The 21,056-nt window shown below is 46.6% G+C and overlaps 1 protein-coding gene across 6 annotated transcripts in view; it reads left to right on the top strand.

Moving 5' to 3' along the window:
• ELP3 (elongator acetyltransferase complex subunit 3) overlaps nt 1-21,056 on the top strand; it is a 284,717-nt gene that overhangs the window by 7,653 nt on the left and 256,008 nt on the right. For all 6 annotated transcript variants that reach the window (XR_010987878.1, XR_010987879.1, XM_068143174.1 and 3 more), the window contains exon 4: nt 624-694. Coding sequence is in view for 4 of the 6 variants with exons in the window: in XM_068143174.1 (XP_067999275.1) it covers nt 624-694 (71 nt within the window). In the remaining 2 variants the exon portion in view is untranslated. The remainder of the gene's footprint in view (nt 1-623; nt 695-21,056) is intronic.

Here is a 21,056-nt window from a genome sequence, read left to right as displayed (position 1 = left end):
TACACTGAGGGTGGTGAGACCCTGTCCCAGGTTGCCCAGTGAGGTGGTAGATGCCCCATCCCTGGAACCATTCATTCTGGGTCAGGTTGGACAGGGCTCTGAGCAACCTGATCTAGATGAAGATGACCCTTCTCACTGTGGGGGGGAGTTGAACTAGATGGCCTTTAAAGGTCCCTTCCAACCTAAAACATTTTGTGATTCTATGATGTCACCTCCAATTTCATCTTCCATGTGGTGTTTTTTATGCTGGGTTGCTCACTTTCATCTTTACACTTGTTTAGATGCAGGTTACATGGAGTTGGTGAATTCCTGACTGTCAGCGTAAATCTTTTCAGCAGGATTGTTGGTCAGATTTGGTCTAAGATGCCTCATTCTCTATGACAGACTGCCAGTTTATTTTGAACTGTGAACAAATTCAAGAATAGGCCTCCTATGTCCTGCTGTATTTGTGATGTCCTTCATGAGTTAATGCACAGATATTCTAGGTTGGCAGACTAAGCAGTAAACATCTTTTAGTAGTCTTACAGATGCACATGTATACATAGGCTCCCCAGATGTGTTTTATTTTAGGCACTTCAGAAGCAATTACTGTAATTTCTCTCCTTTAACTCTGCTTCTTACAGATTGCTGTTGTGGCTGTGATGTGTAAACCACACAGGTGTCCGTACATTAACTTTACAGGCAACATATGTGTGTAAGTATGACAGCCTAGGTGACCTAAGAACACTCTTTGCCAGTATTTCTGTATAAATCTAGCATTGCAGTAGCTTTGTACAGGAGACAGGCTTCCTTTTTTTTTTTCTGGTGTTTTCATCCATGACACAGACATTGGGGTTGAGCGCACCCGTTGCGGGTTTGCACATGACACCAAGCTGTGTGGTGCAGTTGACATGCCTGAGGAATGGGATCCACCTGGAGGGACCTACACAGTCTTGAGAAGTGGGCCTGTGTGAACTGCATGAGCCTCAACAAGGCCAAGTGCAAGGTTCTGCACCTGGGTTGTGGAAACCCCCAGTATCAATATGGGCTGGGGGATGAAGGAATAGAAAGCATCCCAGGGGAGAAGGACTTGTGGCTGTTTGTGGATGAAAAGCTGGACAGGAACCAGCAATATGTGCTCACAGCACAGAAATCAACTGCGTCCTGGCTGCATCCAAAGCAGTGTGGCCAGCAGGTTGAGGGAGGGGATTCTGCCCCTCTGCTCTGGTGAGTCCCCACCTGCAGTGGTGTAATGGGTTGGGACAGACCCCCTCCCCACCACGCGCAGAAATAACGACAGACAAACAGATTGCAAAAGTGATGGAAAGTTTAAATAGAAAACAGTGAGTGTGTGCAGAAAGCTAGAAACACAGTGACAAGAAGAACCCCAAAACAGACCTAGAAAGATCCCATCCCCACCTGAGGGTGCACCCAAAACCCCCAGGGCTCCTCCTTCCCCCCCCCCCCCCCACTGCTAGGCTAGTCTCAGCTGGCCAGATCTGAGACTGCCCATCCCCCTGTGGCCTTGGGCCTAACCAGGCCCATGGCCAGGAGATCTCTCCCCCAGTTACCGGGTGGCGGAGATGAAGGAAAGAGGAAGTGCCAGACCCTGCCATGAAACTTATAGTGGTGCAAGCAATCATGGTAGGAAATAACCTAATTTCCACCCACTGGGCTGGACTTCTGGACACAGGAAACACCCCTGTAGCAGAGGGCACCCAGCCCAAACTACGACAAGTGGTGTCTCCAGCTCTGGGGTTTTCAGCACAGAAGAGATGCGGACCTGTTGGAGCAGGTCCAGAGGAGGTCCCTAAAATGATGCAAGGGCAGGAACCCCTCTGCTGAGTTGGAGAAGAGAAAGCTTTAGGATGACCTTACTGTGACCTTTGAGTACTTAGAGGGCTGATTAAAAAGCTAAGGACAGAGTTTTTGTCAGGGCCTGTTGTGACAGGACAAGGAGTGATGGATTTAAATGAAAAGAGGAGAGATTCAGACTAGACAGAGAGTTGGTAGATGCCTTTTCCCTGGAACTGTTCCAGGTCAGGTTGGACAGGGCTTTGAGCAACCTGCTGTAGTTGAAGATGTCCCTGCTGACTGCAGAGGGATTGGACAAGATTTGCAGATTGCTGATACCTTGACATTTTTTTCTTCAAAGAAGAAACTTTTTTCTTTCATCAGCCAAACCCTACTTAATGTAGTCTATAGGCAGTTGTGTGAATATAGTAACCAGGAGAACATCTCAGTGATTGAATGTAAGTTGTGTTAACTGTGTCAGGGTGTGCAGGTGGTTGTCCACATGACTGGGTGGGTAAGCAGATTGGAGAAGGCTGTTAGAGATGAGAGACAGAGCTCAGTCTGAAAAGTCTGATAACTACTGAACTGAAACCCACCCGAGGCAGGTGGTGTCTGCAGACTTTTTTGGTGTGATGGTCTGGCTCTACCTGACTCTGGAATGGAAGGAGAGCACGGATGGAGGGGAGGACCTCCAGCTGTCAAGAGCTTGTGGCGTGAAGGGTGAGTTTTATCTGAATTGAGAAACCCAAGCTGGTTCCTTCTTGAAGCATGTTACCTCTGAAGAGTCTGCACTAAAATCTGTTCTTCTGTCCATATTAGTTCATTCATTTCAAAAGATTGCCCCAAAGATGATCAAGGTAGTGGAACATCTGCCTTATGAGGAAAGGCTGAGGGAGCTGAGTCTCTTTAGCTTGGAGGAGACTGAGGGGTGACCTCATTTATGTTTATAAAGATGTGAAGGGCAGTGTCAGGAGGATGGAGCCAGGCTCAGCGATGTCCAGTGACAGGACAAGGGGCAGTGGGTGCAAGCTGGAGCATGGGAGGTTCCACATGAACATAAGGAAAAGCTTTTTCCTTGTGACAGAGCCCTGGAACAGGCTGCCCAGAGAAGTTGTGGAGTCTCCTTCTCTGGAGAGATTCCAAACCTGCCTGGGAATGATCCTGGGTAACCCACTCTGGGCAACCCTGCTTTAGCAGGGGGGTGGAGTAGATGATCTCCAGAGGTCCCTTCTAACCCCCACCAGGGTGGCATTCTGGTTGGTTAGTTTGTTGGGTTTTTGTCGAGGGTTGAGGGGAATGCCTCAAGCCTTCTTCCCCGCCCTGTAAGTGAAGGAAAAAAAAAAAAAGAAAGAAAAACCACAGCCGGATGAGCAAAAGGAAATGTCGCAGTTTTTTTGTTGTTGTTGACTTTAGGCATGCTATACGTATAGTCTAGAAGTTTAAAATTATGCAGTTGAATGTTAGCTGCATCTCTATTCCTGTTTTCAGCCTGAACTACCTTTCAAAGAAACATGTTAAATACTAAGATAATTCTAACCTCCAGTACTTAAAGGATGCCTACAGGAAAGATGGGGTAGAAGTCTTTGCCGGATTCATTCCTGTATGACCTACTGTTAAGTGATCCTGCTTTGGCATGGGGTTTGGGCTTGATCTATCATAGTATCATTCAGGGTTGGAAGGGACCACAAGGATCATCTAGTTCCAACCCCTCTGCCATGGGCAGGGTCCCTTCCAACCCCTAATATTCTGTGATTCTTTTCCCCACTTTGTCATTCCTCACATAGGAGTGTGCTTCACTGCCAGATGCCTAGCAGGGGGTGAGCTGGCTCTCTCCTTGTTTTTGTTTGAGCAGCTCTTCTGTTTGAGATGTTCCAGGTAATTGTGTGTATGAAATGTCTTCAGCTGGATCACACAACTTTTGCCAGCAAATTAATTTGGCCAGGGTAATTTGGTAATTAATTTTATAAGGGTGATAGATGTCTTGGGCTCAGTTTGTAGGGCAGGCAGTGAGAAAACTAATTGTCGTAGGGTTGGAAGGGTAAGGCCAAAAAGCCTCCTCCCTCCCCCCTGTAAAGTAAATGGAAGGAAAAATTGAAGGGAAAGGAAAAAAAAACCTCACAGCTGAATTAGCAAAGCAATGGGTGCTGTATATTTACAAAGCAGGGAAACGCAGGGGAATTTACAGAATTTACAATATTTACAATATATACAAAGATATACAATAAAGTAGCACAGAAATGAGAGTTCCCCCCTCTGCTGAGGGGGTTCCCCACCTCCGCTCCCCCCTCTCTCCCCCTTTCCCCAGAGCGGGTGTGGTGAGTGGAAGGGCAAGGCCAAGAAACCTCCTCCCTTCCCCCTTGTAAAGTAAAAGGGAAAAAAAAAAAATTGAAGGGAAGGGAAAAAAAAACTCGCAAGCTGAATTAGCAAAGCAGTGGAGCTATATTTACAAAGCAATGTAGGGAATGCAGGGGGAATATTTACAAATTTACAATATCTACAATATATACAAAGATATACAACAGAGCAACACAGAAATGAGAGTGGCCCCCCCCCTCGGCAGAGGGGTCCCCCACCTCCGCTCTCCCCTCTCTTCCCCCCCCTTTCCCCAGAATGGGATAGAAAGAGAAAGAAAAGAAAGGAAAAAAAGTTAGAAGCAGTTCGTGTTAATTAGAAAGGAGTTAATACCGGCTGTTATCTGGTCTTCAAGGCTGAGGCCTTGGCAGAAAGCCCAGCACAGGCAGAGCTGCTGCACGAAGAAAAGGCGGAAGCAAGACTGACTGAGAAGTGCTGGAAATGTCCAGTATAGTCCCAGCTCAGAAGGTGCTTCCTCCCACTTTACCAATGAAATAGTTTAGACTATTCCTTCCGTTTACCAACTTCCGTCCAACATATTCCCTTTCTTAAGGGGGCAACGTCAACCGGCCACAGTCCACCCCTTCTAAACAATTTCATTGGCTGTTCACACTGTCCATCCAATCCAAAACGATATTTACAGTTCGTGAGTAAAGTTCATAGTCCATTCCGGCTATGCTCAGATGTAGATGATTCAAAAGTCCAAGAAAATCAGAAAATGAGAAAAATGGAAAGCAGTTCATTTCTTCACTGATGAAGCAAAGAAAAGGGAAACAGGGAAATCTCAGGGTCTCTTAGTTGACTCAGGGCTCTCAGGGATCTCGGGGTTCGTGCACCGTAGATTCCTCGTTGGTTCTTCCTCTGGGCGCGATGTAGCTGTACAGCAGTTTGAAATTAACCTCTTTCAGCTAAAGTTAAATTTCTTTGTGGAATACACTGAATTTCACCATTCTCTTGCATTACCCAATAAGTGTGACCCGGACCTTCAGCTGAAACCACCCCTCGGACAGGTTTAGCCTCTCCTGAGGGTGAAAATACCCAAACAGTTTTACCTAACAGATTCTTTTCTCTAACAACAGGAACTCTATCACCTTCTACTTTCCGTAGCAAATCTGAATGTGCAGGTCCAGCTCGGTTCACTGAACCTCTACTATTTACCAGCCAGGTTGCTTGTGCTAAATGTTTTTCCCAGTTTTTCAAAGATCCACCTCCCATGGCTTTGAGAGTGGTCTTCAACAAACCGTTGTAGCGTTCAATCTTCCCTGAAGCTGGTGCATAGTAGGGAATGTGGAATATCCACTCAATACCGTGCTCTTTTGCCCAGTTCTTTACAAGGTTGTTCTTGAAATGAGTTCCGTTGTCTGACTCAATCCTCTCTGGAGTTCCGTGTCTCCACAGGATCTGTCTCTCCAGACCGAGAATGGTGTTGCGTGCAGTTGCATGTGGAACTGGATAAGTTTCCAACCATCCAGTATTTGCCTCTACCATAGTAAGCACGTACTGCTTACCAGAACGAGAACGTGGTAGAGTGATGTAGTCAATCTGCCAAGCTTCACCATACTTGTACTTGGACCATCTGTCACCATACCACAAGGGCTTAAGTCGTTTTGCCTGCTTAATAGCAGCACAAATGTCACAGTCATGGATGACTTGTGTGATAGCATCCATGCAAATGTCTATGGATCTGTCACGAGCCCATTGGTATGTTGCATCTCTGCCTCGATGTCCTGACGAATCGTGAGCCCACCGAGCTAAGAATATCTCACCTCGGTGTTTCCAGTCGAGATCAAGATTAGAGTCCATGTCTACTTGAGAAACTCTTGCAGCTAGATCTGCCTGATGGTTGTGTTGCTGTTCCTCAGTAGCTTTGCTCTTAGGAATGTGAGCATCGATGTGTCTCACTTTCACTGGAATTCTCTCGATTCGATCAGCAATGTCCTGCCACAGGTTGGCTGCCCAAATGGGTTTTCCTTTCCTCTGCCAACCACTCTTCTTCCAGTTCTTTAGCCAACCCCATAGAGCATTGGCTACCATCCATGAGTCGGTGTAGAGATAAAGCTTTGGCCATCTCTCACGTTCAGCCACGTCGAGAGCTAGCTGGACAGCTTTTACCTCTGCGAACTGACTGGATTCTCCTTCTCCATCTTTTGCCTCTGCAACTCGGCGTGTTGGACTCCACACTGCAGACTTCCACCTTCGCTTGTTTCCAACAAGACGACAGGAACCGTCTGTGAACAGAGCATATTTCTTTTCATCGTCAGAAAGGTCATTGTAAGGAGGAGCTTCCTCAGCACGAGTTACTTTCTCCTCTGGAGGTTTAACACAGTTGATGCCTTCAGGCCAACTTGAGATCACCTCCACTAGACCAGGTCTTTCAAGATTTCCCATTCGAGCTCTCTGTGTTATCAGAGCCATCCACTTGGACCATGTTGAGTCTGTGGCATGATGTGGTGTGGAGCCCTTGCCTTTGAACATCCAATTCAAAACTGGTAATCTGGGAGCTAAGAAAAGTTGTGATTCAGTTCCAATCACTTCAGAAGATGCTTTTACTCCTTCATAGGCAGCTAGAATTTCTTTCTCTGTTGGAGTATAATTAGCCTCTGAACCTCTGTAACCTCGACTCCAGAAACCAAGAGGTCGTCCACGTGTCTCACCTGGAGCTTTTTGCCACAAGCACCAGGTTGGACCATTGTCACTTGCAGCCGTGTACAAAATGTTCTTAATGTCTGGACCATCTCGGACAGGTCCCAGACCCATTGCTTGAATTACCTCTTGTTTTATCTGGTCAAAGGCTGCTTGTTGTTCAGGTCCCCAGTGGAAATGGTTTCTCTTTCGAGTCACATCATACAGAGGTTTCACAATCTGACTGTTTCCAGGAATGTGTAGTCTCCAAAATCCCACTATCCCCAAGAAACGTAGGGTCTCTTGCTTGTTTGTGGGACTTGCCATGGTAGAGACTCTATTTACCACATCCACTGGAATGTGTCGGCGTCCATCCTGCCACCACACTCCCAGAAACTGAATCTCTGTGGTAGGTCCTTTCACCTTGTCTCGCTTGATGGCAAAACCTGCATTCAGAAGAATGTCAATGATTTTGTTACCTTTCTCGAAGACTTCCTCAGCAGTTTTACCCCAGACGATGATATCATCGATGAACTGGATGTGTTCTGGAGCACCGCCTTTCTCCAGAGCATCGTGGATCACTGCATGACAGATGTTTGAGCTGTGGATCCAGCCCATTGGCAGTCTGTTGAAAGTGTACTGGATTCCTCTCCAGGTGAAAGCAAACTGAGGCCTGCATTCCTCTGCTATGGGAATAGAGAAAAATGCATTAGCAATGTCTATGGTAGCATACCATTTGGCCTCTTTGGATTCCAGCTCATACTGGAGTTCCATCATGTCTGGTACTGCTGCACTCATAGGTGGTGTCACTTCATTTAGGGCTCGGTAGTCTACTGTCAGACGCCAGTCTCCATTCTGCTTCCGCACAGGCCACACTGGACTGTTGAAAGGTGAATGAGTTTTGCTGACGACTTTCTGACTCTCCAACTGACGAATCAGATTCTGAATGGGCAACAAAGAGTCACGGTTGGTTCTGTATTGTCTGTGATGCACAGTCTGAGAAGCAACCGGCAATTTAATGTCCTGTATCTTATGTTGTCCCACAACTGCAGATTCATCAGAAAGTTCAGGTCTGGCAGACAGCTTCAATTTTTGTCCATCAATTTCTATTGAAGCTACTCCAAAAGCCCATTTGTAACCTCTAGGGTCTTTGAAACGCCCTTCTCTCAGAAAATCAATTCCCAAAATACAAGGTGCGTCAGGTCCGGTCACAACTGTATGCTTCCTCCATTGTTTACCAGTTAAACTTATATTAACCTCTAGCTTACTTAACTCTTGAGATCCACCAGTGACTCCCAGAATAGTTATAGACTCTGATCCCTGATAATTTGATGGTATTATGGTGCACTGAGCTCCTGTGTCAACCAAGGCCCTGTACTTCTGAAATTGTGAAGTGCCAGGCCACTGGATGTACACATCCCAATAGATTCTATTATCTCTGTTATCCCTCTCCTCCCCCTGGCGGGAGGCAGGGCACCCCTAGTTATGGGGAACATGTGCACACGTGCATTGCACATAGTTTGCAGGGTTATAACTTTGCATGTTATAACTGGAGCCACTGTTGGAGCCATAAGAGTTGTTCTGGGGAACTGTGGAAGTAACAGCTACCCTTCTGGTATTGCGACCTCGGGTTCTGCCACTTTGCAATTCCCTCAGCCTCCTGAAAAGATTAGAAGTTGGTTGGCCATCCCAGCGGTTCATGTTCTCACCAAACTGATCACGCAGAGTTATCCAAATAGTTCTACGTGACTGCCTTGGTGGTCTGTTTTGGAATGACCTGTTTTGGAATGACCTCCTTGGAGGACGTGTATTCCTCACAGATGAGACTTGTACCCACCTGGAGGGACAATTGAAACTATCCCTTCGTGCCAATTGGGATATGGAATTTCTAAATTCATCCTTTAACTCTCTTATGCAATTCTGAATATCACCAGACATAGTTTTGATGGCCGAAACCAAAGAACCACGTGTCATGCTATCCTCCAATTGTCTCATTTGATCACTGAATTGGCCAACCGTGGGAGAAGCTCCACCATAACTTCTTGACACAATTCTGCTTGCCAGAATGTTTGCATAATTAGAAGGAGCAAGTTTGATGATCTTTTTAGCAAGACCAATACCCACAGGAACGTCATCAGGATTCAGAGTTTCATGTTCACCATAGAGTAGCTCTCTAACAGCAAATTCTCTCAAGCGCTTAATTCCCTCATCTATGGTAGTCCAGGGTTTAGGATTCCAGGGAAGATCATCTCGGGAAGGGTATCTCAGGGCAACCGCTATTAAAAGGCGTATCCACAGATTAACCTTACCGAGAGCTTCGCCTAGATGTCTATCTATTCCATTGTCCCTTGAGAGAGTTCCTAACTGAGCTGCTGACTTGTCTCCAACTGTTAGAGCTGAAGCACCTGTATCATAACACCTACTAAGCCAAGCTAGAACTGGCTCCTTATCTGCCCTGGTGAAATCTTTACGGACATTTCGCAATTCCTCCCGTGGTGACGAACAGTCTGTAATATCATCTTGATCTTCATCTCCCTGAATTCTTTGCCCATAAAATCCTGCTGTCATTCTCCTAAGGATCTCTTTAAGCTGAGAACCACCTTTGCCAGCTGCTTTCCTAGCTTCATCTCTATCCTGCTTTGATCTCACTAGGTTAGCTAGATCTTTAAAACAAACCTTCTCTTCCTCCTGAGCAGGATCTTTTAGAGCAGAGGGCCCCTCACCAGGATCAGTCTCCTCCTCTTCTTCTCCATCTTTGCCCTTTCCAGCTCTAGTCTTTAAAGGAGCCACCTTAACTGGAGCTGTGTTTGAATTTACAGCCACCTTAATGGAAGCTGACAGGTCCTGAGATAAATCAGCTGCTGGGGCAGTGACTTCCGGTCCCACTGAGGGAGTGGGTGGAAGTGACGTTGCTCCATTACTGGCCGACGGAGAAAAAGAAGAAGGAGAAGGAGTGGGAGAAGGAGTAGGTGCCATGTTGATACCAGCTGCCGCCTTTGGCTGCTTGCTAGAATCAGCAGAAAAGTCATTTAGAGCTGCCTTACCAATTAACTTTTTAGCCTTCTTTTTAACTGACACGGGTTCTCCACAGTCCTCGTCACTAGATGACTCTGGGACTGATCGAGAGCCATGGCGTTTTCTTTTTGATCTAGTTTTAATAACAAAACACGCCCTGGACACCTTTTTCTCTCGCCACAAGGAATACAGAGAAAACACATTAGTTATCACCAGCAGCAGAATTATACACATGAAATAAATCACCTTTGGATCCCAGGCATCACCTAAAGTTACTGTCTTCTCAGGCGGAATCTTAAAACCCTTTATCTCAATTGGGAGAGTGGTGGAGGTAACATTCCTGTATCTCACTGGCCATAGGAAATTAATACATTTTCCATACCATAATTTAACTCTATTCATAACCCACATATAAATTGTCCGCACCAAATATTTACCCAGGTAATCCAAAATCAAACCCAAACAATACCTGTAAACCAGAGCCCCAAAAATTGAAAAGAATAATCGCTCCACAAACCACAATACCTTCATGTTTGCTAATTCAGCTAGAAAACACTAAATCAATCAAATAATAAATTAAACTAATTATCTGCCGCACGTTGGGTACGCCAATAAAAAAAAATGTGGTGGGTGGAAGGGCAAGGCCAAGAAACCTCCTCCCTTCCCCCTTGTAAAGTAAAAGGGAAAAAAAAAAAATTGAAGGGAAGGGAAAAAAAAACTCGCAAGCTGAATTAGCAAAGCAGTGGAGCTATATTTACAAAGCAATGTAGGGAATGCAGGGGGAATATTTACAAATTTACAATATCTACAATATATACAAAGATATACAACAGAGCAACACAGAAATGAGAGTGGCCCCCCCCTCGGCAGAGGGGTCCCCCACCTCCGCTCTCCCCTCTCTTCCCCCCCCTTTCCCCAGAATGGGATAGAAAGAGAAAGAAAAGAAAGGAAAAAAAGTTAGAAGCAGTTCGTGTTAATTGGAAAGGAGTTAATACCGGCTGTTATCTGGTCTTCAAGGCTGAGGCCTTGGCAGAAAGCCCAGCACAGGCAGAGCTGCTGCACGAAGAAAAGGCGGAAGCAAGACTGACTGAGAAGTGCTGGAAATGTCCAGTATAGTCCCAGCTCAGAAGGTGCTTCCTCCCACTTTACCAATGAAATAGTTTAGACTATTCCTTCCGTTTACCAACTTCCGTCCACCATATTCCCTTTCTTAAGGGGGCAACGTCAACCGGCCACAGCGGGTTAGAAAGAGAGAGAAAGAGGAAAAAGTTAGAAGCAGTTATGTGTTAATTGAAAAGCAGTTAATATAGGCCTTGCAGTTTATCAGTTTCAAGGTCAAGCCTTGGCCGAAAGCCCAGAAACAGCGAGCTGCTGCCCAAAGGAGGAGCGGAAGAAAGACTGACTGCAGAAGTGCAGGAATTCCCAGGAAACTCTGCTGCACTCCCAATTCAGAAGGTGCTTCCTCCCAATCTACCAATGAAATTAGTTTAGATCTATCTTTTCATTTACAAACACCCGACTACCATATTCCCTTTCTTAAGGGGACAGCCTCAAATGGTCACACTAATCAATTATGCTGTGAACTGAATGTGTCTGATTTGATGGAGATCTGTGCTTTAAGCAATGATATGCTGACTGCTGTTACTTTTGCTGTTGGAAGTGCACAGCCCCTGCAGCTACAGAGAGGTTCTTCTCCCCTTCTGCTCTGCCCTAGTGAGGCCACATCTGGAGTATTGTTTCCAGTTCTGGGCTCCCCAGTTCAAGAAAGACAGGGGGCTGCTGGAAAGAGTCCAGTGGAACCTATGAAGATGCTGAGGGGACTGGAACTTCTCTCTGTCAAGGAAAGGCTAAGAGACCTGAGGCTGTTTAGCTTCGAGAAGAGCATCCTGAGAGGGAATCTTCTTCATGCTCATCAGTACCTAAAGGGCAGGGCTTAAGAGGGTATGGCCAGACTCTTTTCAGTGCCAGCAAAAGGCACAAACTGGAGCACAGGAGGTTACATTACACCACGAGGAAAATCTTTACTTTTAGAGTGCGTTGTTGGAGCACTGGAGCAGGCTGCCCAGAGGGGTTGTGGAGTCTCCTCTGCAGAGATTCAAAACCTTCCTGGTGCTCTTTGGGTGACCCTGCTCTACGGTCTCAAGAGGTCCCTTCCAACTCTCACCATGCTGTCACTCTATGAATTGCTCTCTCCAGCACATGCATTTGGCGCTGTACCTGTGTTTGTATCAGGGGATACAGAAGCACAGTAATTCTTTCAAGTGTCTGTGGAGGGTTTGAGAGAGAAGGCCCAGCCTCCTCTCCCCCACAAAGAGGAAGAAAAAAATCACAGCTAGCCCAACTGGAGAAGCAAGGAAAAAATGCTATATTACAAGCAATTTTGGAAAATGCAAGATATATACACAATTTACAGTATTTACAACATATATACAGAAATATACAGCAAAGTAAAAAAAACCAATAATACAGGAATGAAATTCCTTCCTCGGGAGGAGGGTTCCCCCCCCCCCACGCCCTTCTCTCCCCTTTTCCCCCAAAGAGGGTCAGAAAGAGAGAAAAAGAGCAGTTGTTAATTAAAGCAAAGTGTTAGTGGGCCTTATCTGTTCAGGGTCACTCTGGCAGGGAGCCCAGAAGCAGACGAGCTGGAAAGGGAGAAGGAAAGGAGCGAACTGAGGAAAGTCCCAGCTGTACCTAAACTTAAAACTGTATTCTACCAATCCACCAATGAAATTAGTTTAGAATATCTGATTGTTTTTGTTAATATTCCAAAACATTCAGCCATAGTGTCCCAGCACTGTCTCTTTCTTAAAGGCACAGCCTCAAACGGTCACAGTCCACCCCTTCTAAACAATTTAATTGGCTGTTCATACTGTCCATCCAATCCAAGACGACATTTACAGTTCATGAGTAAAGTTCATAGTCCATTCCGGCTATGCTAAGATATAGATGATTCAAAAAGTCCAAGAAAATCAGAAAATGAGAAAAATGGAAAACAGTTTGTTTCTTCGCCAATGAAGTGAAGAAAAGGGAAACAGGTATTCTCAGGGTCTCTTTGTTGACTCAGGGTTCTCAGGGTTCGTGCACTGTAGTTTCCTCATTGATTCTTCCTTTGGACGCGATGTAGCTGTACAAAAGTTTCAAATTAAATTCTTTCAGCTGAAGTTAAATTTCTTTGTGGAATACACTGAATTTCACCATTCTCTTGCATTACCCAATAAGTGTGACCCGGACCTTCAGCTGAAACCACCCCTCGGACAGGTTTAGTCTCTCCTGAGGGAGAAAATACCCAAACAGTTTTACCTAACAGATTCTTTTCTCTAACAACAGGAACTCTATCACCTTCTACTTTCTGTAGCAAATCTGAATGTGCAGGTCCAGCTCGGTTCACTGAACCTCTACTATTTACCAGCCAGGTTGCTTGTGCTAAATGTTTTTCCCAGTTTTTCAAAGATCCACCCCCCATGGCTTTGAGAGTGGTCTTCAACAAACCGTTGTAGCGTTCAATCTTCCCTGAAGCTGGTGCATAGTAGGGAATGTGGAAAATCCACTCAATACCGTGCTCTTTTGCCCAGCTCTTTACAAGGTTGTCCTTGAAATGAGTTCCGTTGCCTGACTCAATCCTCTCTGGAATTCCGTGTCTCCACAGGCCTGATTGTTCTGACTGGCTTGCCCGAGGGGTGGAAATATGCTGCTGAGTAAATAGAGATGGAAATAATGGTTTGGTTGAGAAGTTGTGAAGTTCTTTCCAGGTGACCAGGATGTCCAACGGATCCATGAAGAGCTTGCACCACAGAAGAGTGAACTCTGCATCGCTGAGAGGTTCTATTAGATAAGGGAAGAAGAACTGGAATGGACTGACACTTGAGCCTGATTGAGAGACTGTTTGGGTGGACGCCCAGATGAAGATATGGATTTCGCTGAACATGTCATCAGAAGATTTCTGATTTAATGATGTGTTTGGGTGCAAAGATTATGGTATGAAATAAGGGGTGGCGTGTTGCAGTTTGAGCTGGGTGCCCCCCTGCAATGTTTACTTCCTGTGTCCAGAAGTCCAGCCCAGAGGGGTGGACACAGGAAATTATCTAGTATTTCCTACCACAATCCTTTGCACCACTATAAGATCTAGTGTGGAGTCTAGCACCTCCGCTTTTCTTCCTCCTCTGTCAGCCGGTAACTGGGGGAGATGTCTTCTGGCTTTGGGCCTGGCTAGGCCCAAGGCCTTGGGGGGATGGTGTAGTGAAGGGTGCTTATGGTCAGGATTGTGCCCCAAACATTTGTGTAGGATATATTTCTCTGTGTGTTAACCCTCCTTTGTTCCCCCTCCTTTATGGAGGCAGCAGGGGGGATCCAGGCACCACTGAGTCCAGGTAAACAGCCTACCTGGGCGTGGTCTCACCCCTGTAGTACAAGAGGCAGGCTATATGTTTGTTTCCCTGGGTATAGCATATAATGAGGCCATATTTGGTAGGTGTCAGTTCATTGGTTAATGTTTGCGTTAGCAACAGATGCTTATTGGACCAGTATTCACTGGGGCAAATGGTAAATAGGGGTCGTTTGGTAAATGAGCCCCCCACCACCACGGTGTTGGAGCCTGTGTGTGCGCGTACCAGTGCTTTGGGATGCCTCGTGGTCCTTTGCCACCGTCACCCAGCTGTGTGCGGTGCCGTGGACAGCACTCTGTGGGATCAACCACTGTGTGATCCATCACTGTAGGAGAAACCCTGGTAGACCGTGTGAACCAGCGTTGCTGACCTGCCACAGCCCCCCTCCAAGCGAGGAACCTTTTGTATCCTGGGAGAGAACAGCAGAGCCACGCGGTGCAGCCACGCGGCCGGCGCCATTTCCTGTCTCCTTATTACGGCACATCCGTGCCACGTTGTCTGGACTATAAACATTATTAAGGAAAGACTCCACGAAGTTCTCAGCTTGTGAGTAAGCCAAGCCCTTCTTTACAGAGCTTCAGTTAGGATAGCGTTTATATTGCTCCGGGTGGAGGGTTGCCGGTCACTGACCAACCCCTCCCCTGCCACTCTCTGACTCAGTTTAGATTATAAGTTCTGCGAATCATTTTGATTTAAATGCCCATACATAACATTCTGTAAAGATAGTTCCACTAACCGAATATTGATACCTGTGAAGGGTGACTGTAAATACCCCGTTACAGAGTTTGTACATATATATAAATAAACTTATATTTTCATTGATGGATCTGCCGCGCATTTCTCAGGGCATATCCACTACATTAATGGCGCAGTGCAAGGGTTATCCGATAAGTGACTATCTCTACAGAATGGGATACGTAATAAAACGATCCGATATGCAATGGGCTATAGAAAATCTGACAAATCCAGACCAAATCACTACAAAATTATCCGAATACGTGATCGAGCTATGCGCTGACCCAACCGCAATAACCGAGGAGAGAGTTACTGCGATTGGGGCTTGCATAATGCGAGCACAAGACGAATTTACAGCATTAGAGGAAAAGATTAAAAAACTTGAGGAAAAAAATAACTTCCTGGAAAGAGAGTTAGGAAAGTCTGAGGCACAAAATTATAAACTTCATGAATTGTTAACGTTGCAAATTAAAGAAAGCAACGCTACTATGAAGGTATTAGCGGGATCAGACAGAGACTCTGTTTCAAGCCTTCCTGGGATCTCCCAACCGCCTAGCCCCGAGCAGCCCCGTGACCACGATGTCACGCCCGGAGCCAGGTCTCCCGTACAGTCCTTTTACGAATTACCCCCACCGCAGTCTCGCAGAAAGGACAGAAAGGTAGCAAATCCCACCGTAGCGCAAGACTTTAGACCCATGGTCCCCTTGGACCAGCTGAGACTCCAAACACTGCAAACAGCGAGTCCCGATTCACCCACTCAGCCCAGCACGTCAGCAGCAGCACGTGAATTAAATTCGCTTGACAATAGTGCTCCGAGAAGCGAAGCCCGGAAAAAATCCCATCGCTACCAAACGGAAAGAAACCCATCTGACCGGGACAATATGGATTACAGTTCGGTAGATGAACCCATAAGGAGGAAAGCCGTGCATTTATGTCCCGTTCTTAAAGAGCAATACACGGACAGCCGCCATGGCCGAGGGACAACAACTACCTCTGTTCACCTGTACAGCGGAGCAAAGCTTCGGGACCTGCAGGAGACGTTTGCACGAGAACTGGACGAGTCAGTAACAGACTTTTTGTATCGCGTTATGGAATTGGGTGGGGATACAATTATTTTGGACCGTAATGAAGCAAAAGGCTGTTCATGGGGCCATGAAGTATTTTTGGGCATGGGTCCAGAGGGATACCACTCGTTAACTTCCCGTATCGCTCACTGGGCTGGAAGTTTAGATCCTATAGATAGAGACGAACCAACAGAAGTGAGGGTTACAAGTTCGGCCGAACTCACTGCCGCGATTAAAAAGTTGGCGTGCGTTCAAGCAATGTACAATCGCAGGGCATATTCTTCCCCACTAGATGCCCCAATCAACCCAGTACGACTCAAAATTCTAATCTGTGGTCTGCCGCCGGGTCTAAAAAATGTATGTGATGCCAAAAAGGAGGAAATTGAATGAGTAGTCGAAAGGAATAATGCCTCTACTAATTCCCGGGAACACCAATTAACTTGGGAAGAGCTTCTGATGGCATTATCCCACAAGGGCCGAGACTTAGGCTACTCTGATCATACGCTCATGGCCAAGACTCCCAGCGACAGACGCCATACTTGTTTCAAAGGCAACCACGCGGCGACACCGCGGGGGAAAAAGCAGGAAGTGCGCCACACTAAGGCATCCCCTACTGTGTCTTCTGAGGGTTCAAGCAGCAGCCCGGAGTCAGATCGCTGTCACTCAGGAAGTCCCAGAGGGAGAAATTCCGATCGCTGGAGAGATAAACGGCGTACTTCTAATAGGTCATCTTCACCCAGAGAGAAATGGTATCGACTAGCACTGTCTTTGAATGTACCTGAGTCCTTAATAGCGTCATTACCAACGAGACCGTTTAAAAGGCGTAGTGCTGAGCATACAAAATAAATCTGGCAGCTGGGAAGAGGACAACTACCAAAGTGACCGCCGCGGCAAGGGGAAGGATGAAGCTGGAAGCAGCAGTCCTAAAACTGTTTCACCCAGCAAGGACGCTAACCCCTTCATACCTCGCCGCCAGAGCCCAGATAAAAAGCCAAAAAACTAGACACAGCGGTGACTGTTCCAGGCCTCACTCATCACTTTGTGAATACCTGTCAATGGTCTGAGGATCCAGAGCCTTTCATTTTGATTCCCACTGGACCTACTCGAACTGCTGTAAAATTCCTTATTGACACTGGGGCGCAAATCAGTGTTTTGAATGTGCAACAAGCCAAACACTTGAAGATCCTGCCATCCCGGAAAAGGATAAAGATACAGGGTGTTACAGGAATGCCTCATACGTGCCATTTAGCCAAAACAAGGTTGTGGCTTCCTGGTGACAAGCGGAGTACCCTGGTAGAAGTTGCCGAGTCCGTACCCAGAGAACATCCTTGGATTTGATGTTTTAGCTGGCAAACGGTGGCATCTCCCTGACGGTACCCTGTGGTGCTTTGGCTCCTATGGAGTAGGAGCAAAAGGGACCGAAACCGCTCGGGTAGGCACTCTCCAAATTGCTCCACCCTTACCCAAATCGAGTATCACATGTGTTGCACAGTATTCCCTACCAGCAGCAGCCAGACAAGGCATCACTGAGGTGATTGCAGACCTGGAAAAGAGACAAATCATTACCAGGACACACTCACCCTATAACTCACCAGTGTGGCCAGTGCGTAAACCTGATGGACGATGGAGACTCACCATTGACTACAGGAGGCTCAATAGCAACACACCCCCTCTCACCGCTGCAGTCCCAAGCCTGACATCCATCGTGACAGCAATCCAAGCTGCGTCACATATTTGGATGGCTTCACTGGACATTAAGGACATGTACTTTATGATCCCTCTATGTGAGGAGGATAAACCACAGTTCGCTTTCACATGGCAAGGTTCCCAATACACCTTCAATCGTCTTCCCCAGGGGTACAAGCACTCAGGAACCATTGCACACAATTCCTTAGCAGCACTGTTAGACACCATTGAAGTCCCAAAAGATGTAAGTGTCTACCAGTACATAGATGACATCTTTGTCGGGGGAAATGACGAAGGTAAGGTGGGTTCAGTAGCTGCAGCGATCTGGGACCTTTTGACCAAAAATGGGTTACAGGTTCCACGAGCCAAATGTCAAGGCCCGAGCCAAGAAATTAAATTTCTTGGATCCTGGTGGGTAGCAGGAGCAATATCAGTGCCAGAGGATGCTCTTGAGGCTATTGAAAAGGGCCAACTTCCCAATAACAAAAGGGAGCTTCAGCGGCTCTTGGGTACCTTGGGTTACTGGAGAAAACATATTCCAGGTTTCTCAGTAATTGCTCATCCCCTCTATGACCTGCTTAAAAAGAACAGAGTCTGGGACTGGACCCCAAGGCACACTGAAAGCCTAAAAGTTTTGAAGGACGAATTAAAGGCTTACCAGAAATTGGGCCCTTTGCACCCACATGACCCCTTAAGGGCAGAATGGGGCTTCTCTGAACATGCTTCCTACTGTGGGATTTTTCAAAGGGGACCTAAAGGCCCGAACAGAGCCCTTTTATTCTCTTCAACAGCATTCAAAGATGCTGAAAGGAGATACTCTGAATGGGAGAAGGGACTCCTGTCTCTGACCCGAGCTGTCAAAGAGGCAGAGAAGCTGCGCACTACGCAGGATATGGTAGTGCAAGGTCCATTCTCTCTGCTCAAAGCAATCCTCAATGGAACCCCACCACCAGAAGGAATTGCTCAGAAGGCTACCGTGAGAAAATGGTATGCCTATCTGGAAGGGATGGCTCATCTTATGCCTCTAAGAGAAGGGCCCACAAAAGTATCCAAATTGCAGCAGCCCATCAACCCACATACCGTCCCATTGTGCCAGCCCTACAAGCCATCTCCTATTCAGGTAGCACCTGAATTGACTGCCGATGCCAATACTGAGGGAGTGTGGTTCACAGATGCATCCGCCCAAAGGGTAGAATCACAGTGGCATTACAAGGCCGCGGCGCTGGAGATTGGCACAGACAGGACTGTCATTGAAGAGGGCGAAGGCAGTGCCCAAGTGGGAGAACTGCGTGCCCTTATGCTAGCTGTGGAAAATGGTGCAGAGACCACATACACCGATTCATATGCTACTTTCAAAGGTGCCACAGAATGGATTTGCCAGTGGGAAGCAAATCAGTGGATAGTTGGCAATACCCCAGTTTGGAGGGCAACCGACTGGCAAAGACTACTAGAGATAAGTCGAGCCAGGACTATCAAAGTAGGATGGGTAAAGGGACACTCCAGGAAGCAAACCCCTGCCGCTACTTGGAATCAACAAGTAGATCACTTAGCAAAAATCAGTGTAGTTGATCGTGAGGGAAAGGAGTGGGAGCGACTGGCTGAGTGGCTACATGTTAAAAGAGGTCACTCAGGTAAGTCAGACCTTTACTACGAATGCAGATCCAGAGGGTGGCCAGTTTCTTTGACCACATGCGAAACCATTGTTTCAGCCTGCCCTCAGTGCCACATCAGATTAAAAGCTAACCATCCCAGTCTGGCTCCAGCCCAGCATATCAAGAAAGACAAAGTGCTATGGAGCACATGGCAAATTGATTATGTTGGTCCCCTCCGACCCTCACATGGGAAAAAATACATACTGGTAGGGGTAGAAGTGGTTTCAGGCTTAGTCATGGCCACTGCTACTAGCACTGCTTCAGGAGCTCAAACCATTGAAACTCTAAAGGATTGGTTCAGCATTCTGCCTATGCCTGAACATATTCAGAGTGATAATGGTTCACATTTCACCTCAGCCTCAGTGCAAGACTGGGCCCGAGGGGAAGGAGTCAAATGGGCATTTCATACTCCATATTATCCCCAGGCAAATGGCATAGTGGAAAGGGCAAATGGCCTCATTAAGAAACATGCAAATGTTTCAAGGAGTAATTGGGACAAACGCCTGCCTTCTGCAGTTTTCATTGTAAACAACCGATGGGGGAATTATGGCAGCCCCAAAGTCAAAGCATTTTGCCCTGCTGACCCAGTTAGGGATGTCAGCCACATGCCAGGGGAGGCAAAGGATGAACACCCACATTCCGTAACACAGATGCAGGTGGGCCAACCAGTGTTAGTGAAACTGCCTTCTATTGGGATTGTACCCATGACACTGGCTAAGCCCAGGGGTCTATACGCTTGGGAGGCTACTGACATCAATGGGAAAACTCATCGCATAAGTGCTCGGTGGGTCGTTCCGAATTACTAACTGTCAAGCCCGGCTTTAAACACCGTGGCCAGTTTTGTTTCTCCACAGAGTGACAATGGTTCCAGTGAACAGATTATCCTGGAAAGGAAGACCCGTCTCGGGAGTAACAGGGATCCACCACCAGTCAGGGGGTGGAGACTAGAAAACACTAAGGTCACCAATACTGACCTTAGACTTAACGAGTTCTATCCTGTGTTGTAGCATGCTTTGTTTAGAGTACAGTTGTACACTTCTGAGATATATATGTATATGTATGATGTTCTTGTGATGTTTCTATATAATGTTTAATTCATCTTTGGTAGAGTTTAATTATAGAATAATATTTGCCCACATATACTTGCCCATAAGCAGGGGGTGGAATGTAGTGAAGGATGCTTATGGTCAGGATTGTGCCCCAAACATTTGTGTAGGATATATTTCTCTGTGTGTTAACCCTCCTTTGTTCCCCCTCCTTTCTGGAGGCAGCAGGGGGGATCCTGGCGCCACTGAGTCCAGGTAAACAGCCTACCTGGGAGTGGTCTCACCCCTGTAGTACAAGAGGCAGGCTATATGTTTGTTTCCCTGGGTATAGCATATAATTAGGCCATATTTGGTAGGTGTCAGTTCATTGGTTAATGTTTGCGTTAGCAACAGATGCTTATTGCATCGGATCGCAAAAGATAAGAGGGTTCCCCCCCTGTACCCCCTTCTCTCCCCTTTTTCCCCAAAGAGGGTCAGAAAGAGAAAAAGAGCAGTTATTAATTAAAGCAGAGTGTTAGTGGGCCTTATCTGTTCAGGATCACTCTGGCAGGGAGCCCAGAAGCAGACGAGCTGGAAAGGGAGAAGGAAAGGAGCGAACTGAGGAAAGTCCCAGCTGCACCTAAACTTAAAACTGCATTCTACCAATCCACCAATGAAACTAGTTTAGAATATCTGATTGTTTTCGTTAACATTCCAAAACATTCAGCCATAGTGTCCCAGCACTGTCTC

This window comes from Melanerpes formicivorus, unplaced genomic scaffold, assembly GCF_026170545.1.
Source record: "Melanerpes formicivorus ecotype bairdi unplaced genomic scaffold, bMelFor1.0.p_v2 SCAF_9, whole genome shotgun sequence".
In the NCBI taxonomy this organism is placed as follows: Eukaryota; Metazoa; Chordata; class Aves; order Piciformes; family Picidae; genus Melanerpes; species Melanerpes formicivorus.
The sequence above is the reverse complement of the archived record's forward strand: the minus strand, read 5'-3'. Positions and strand labels throughout refer to the sequence as shown.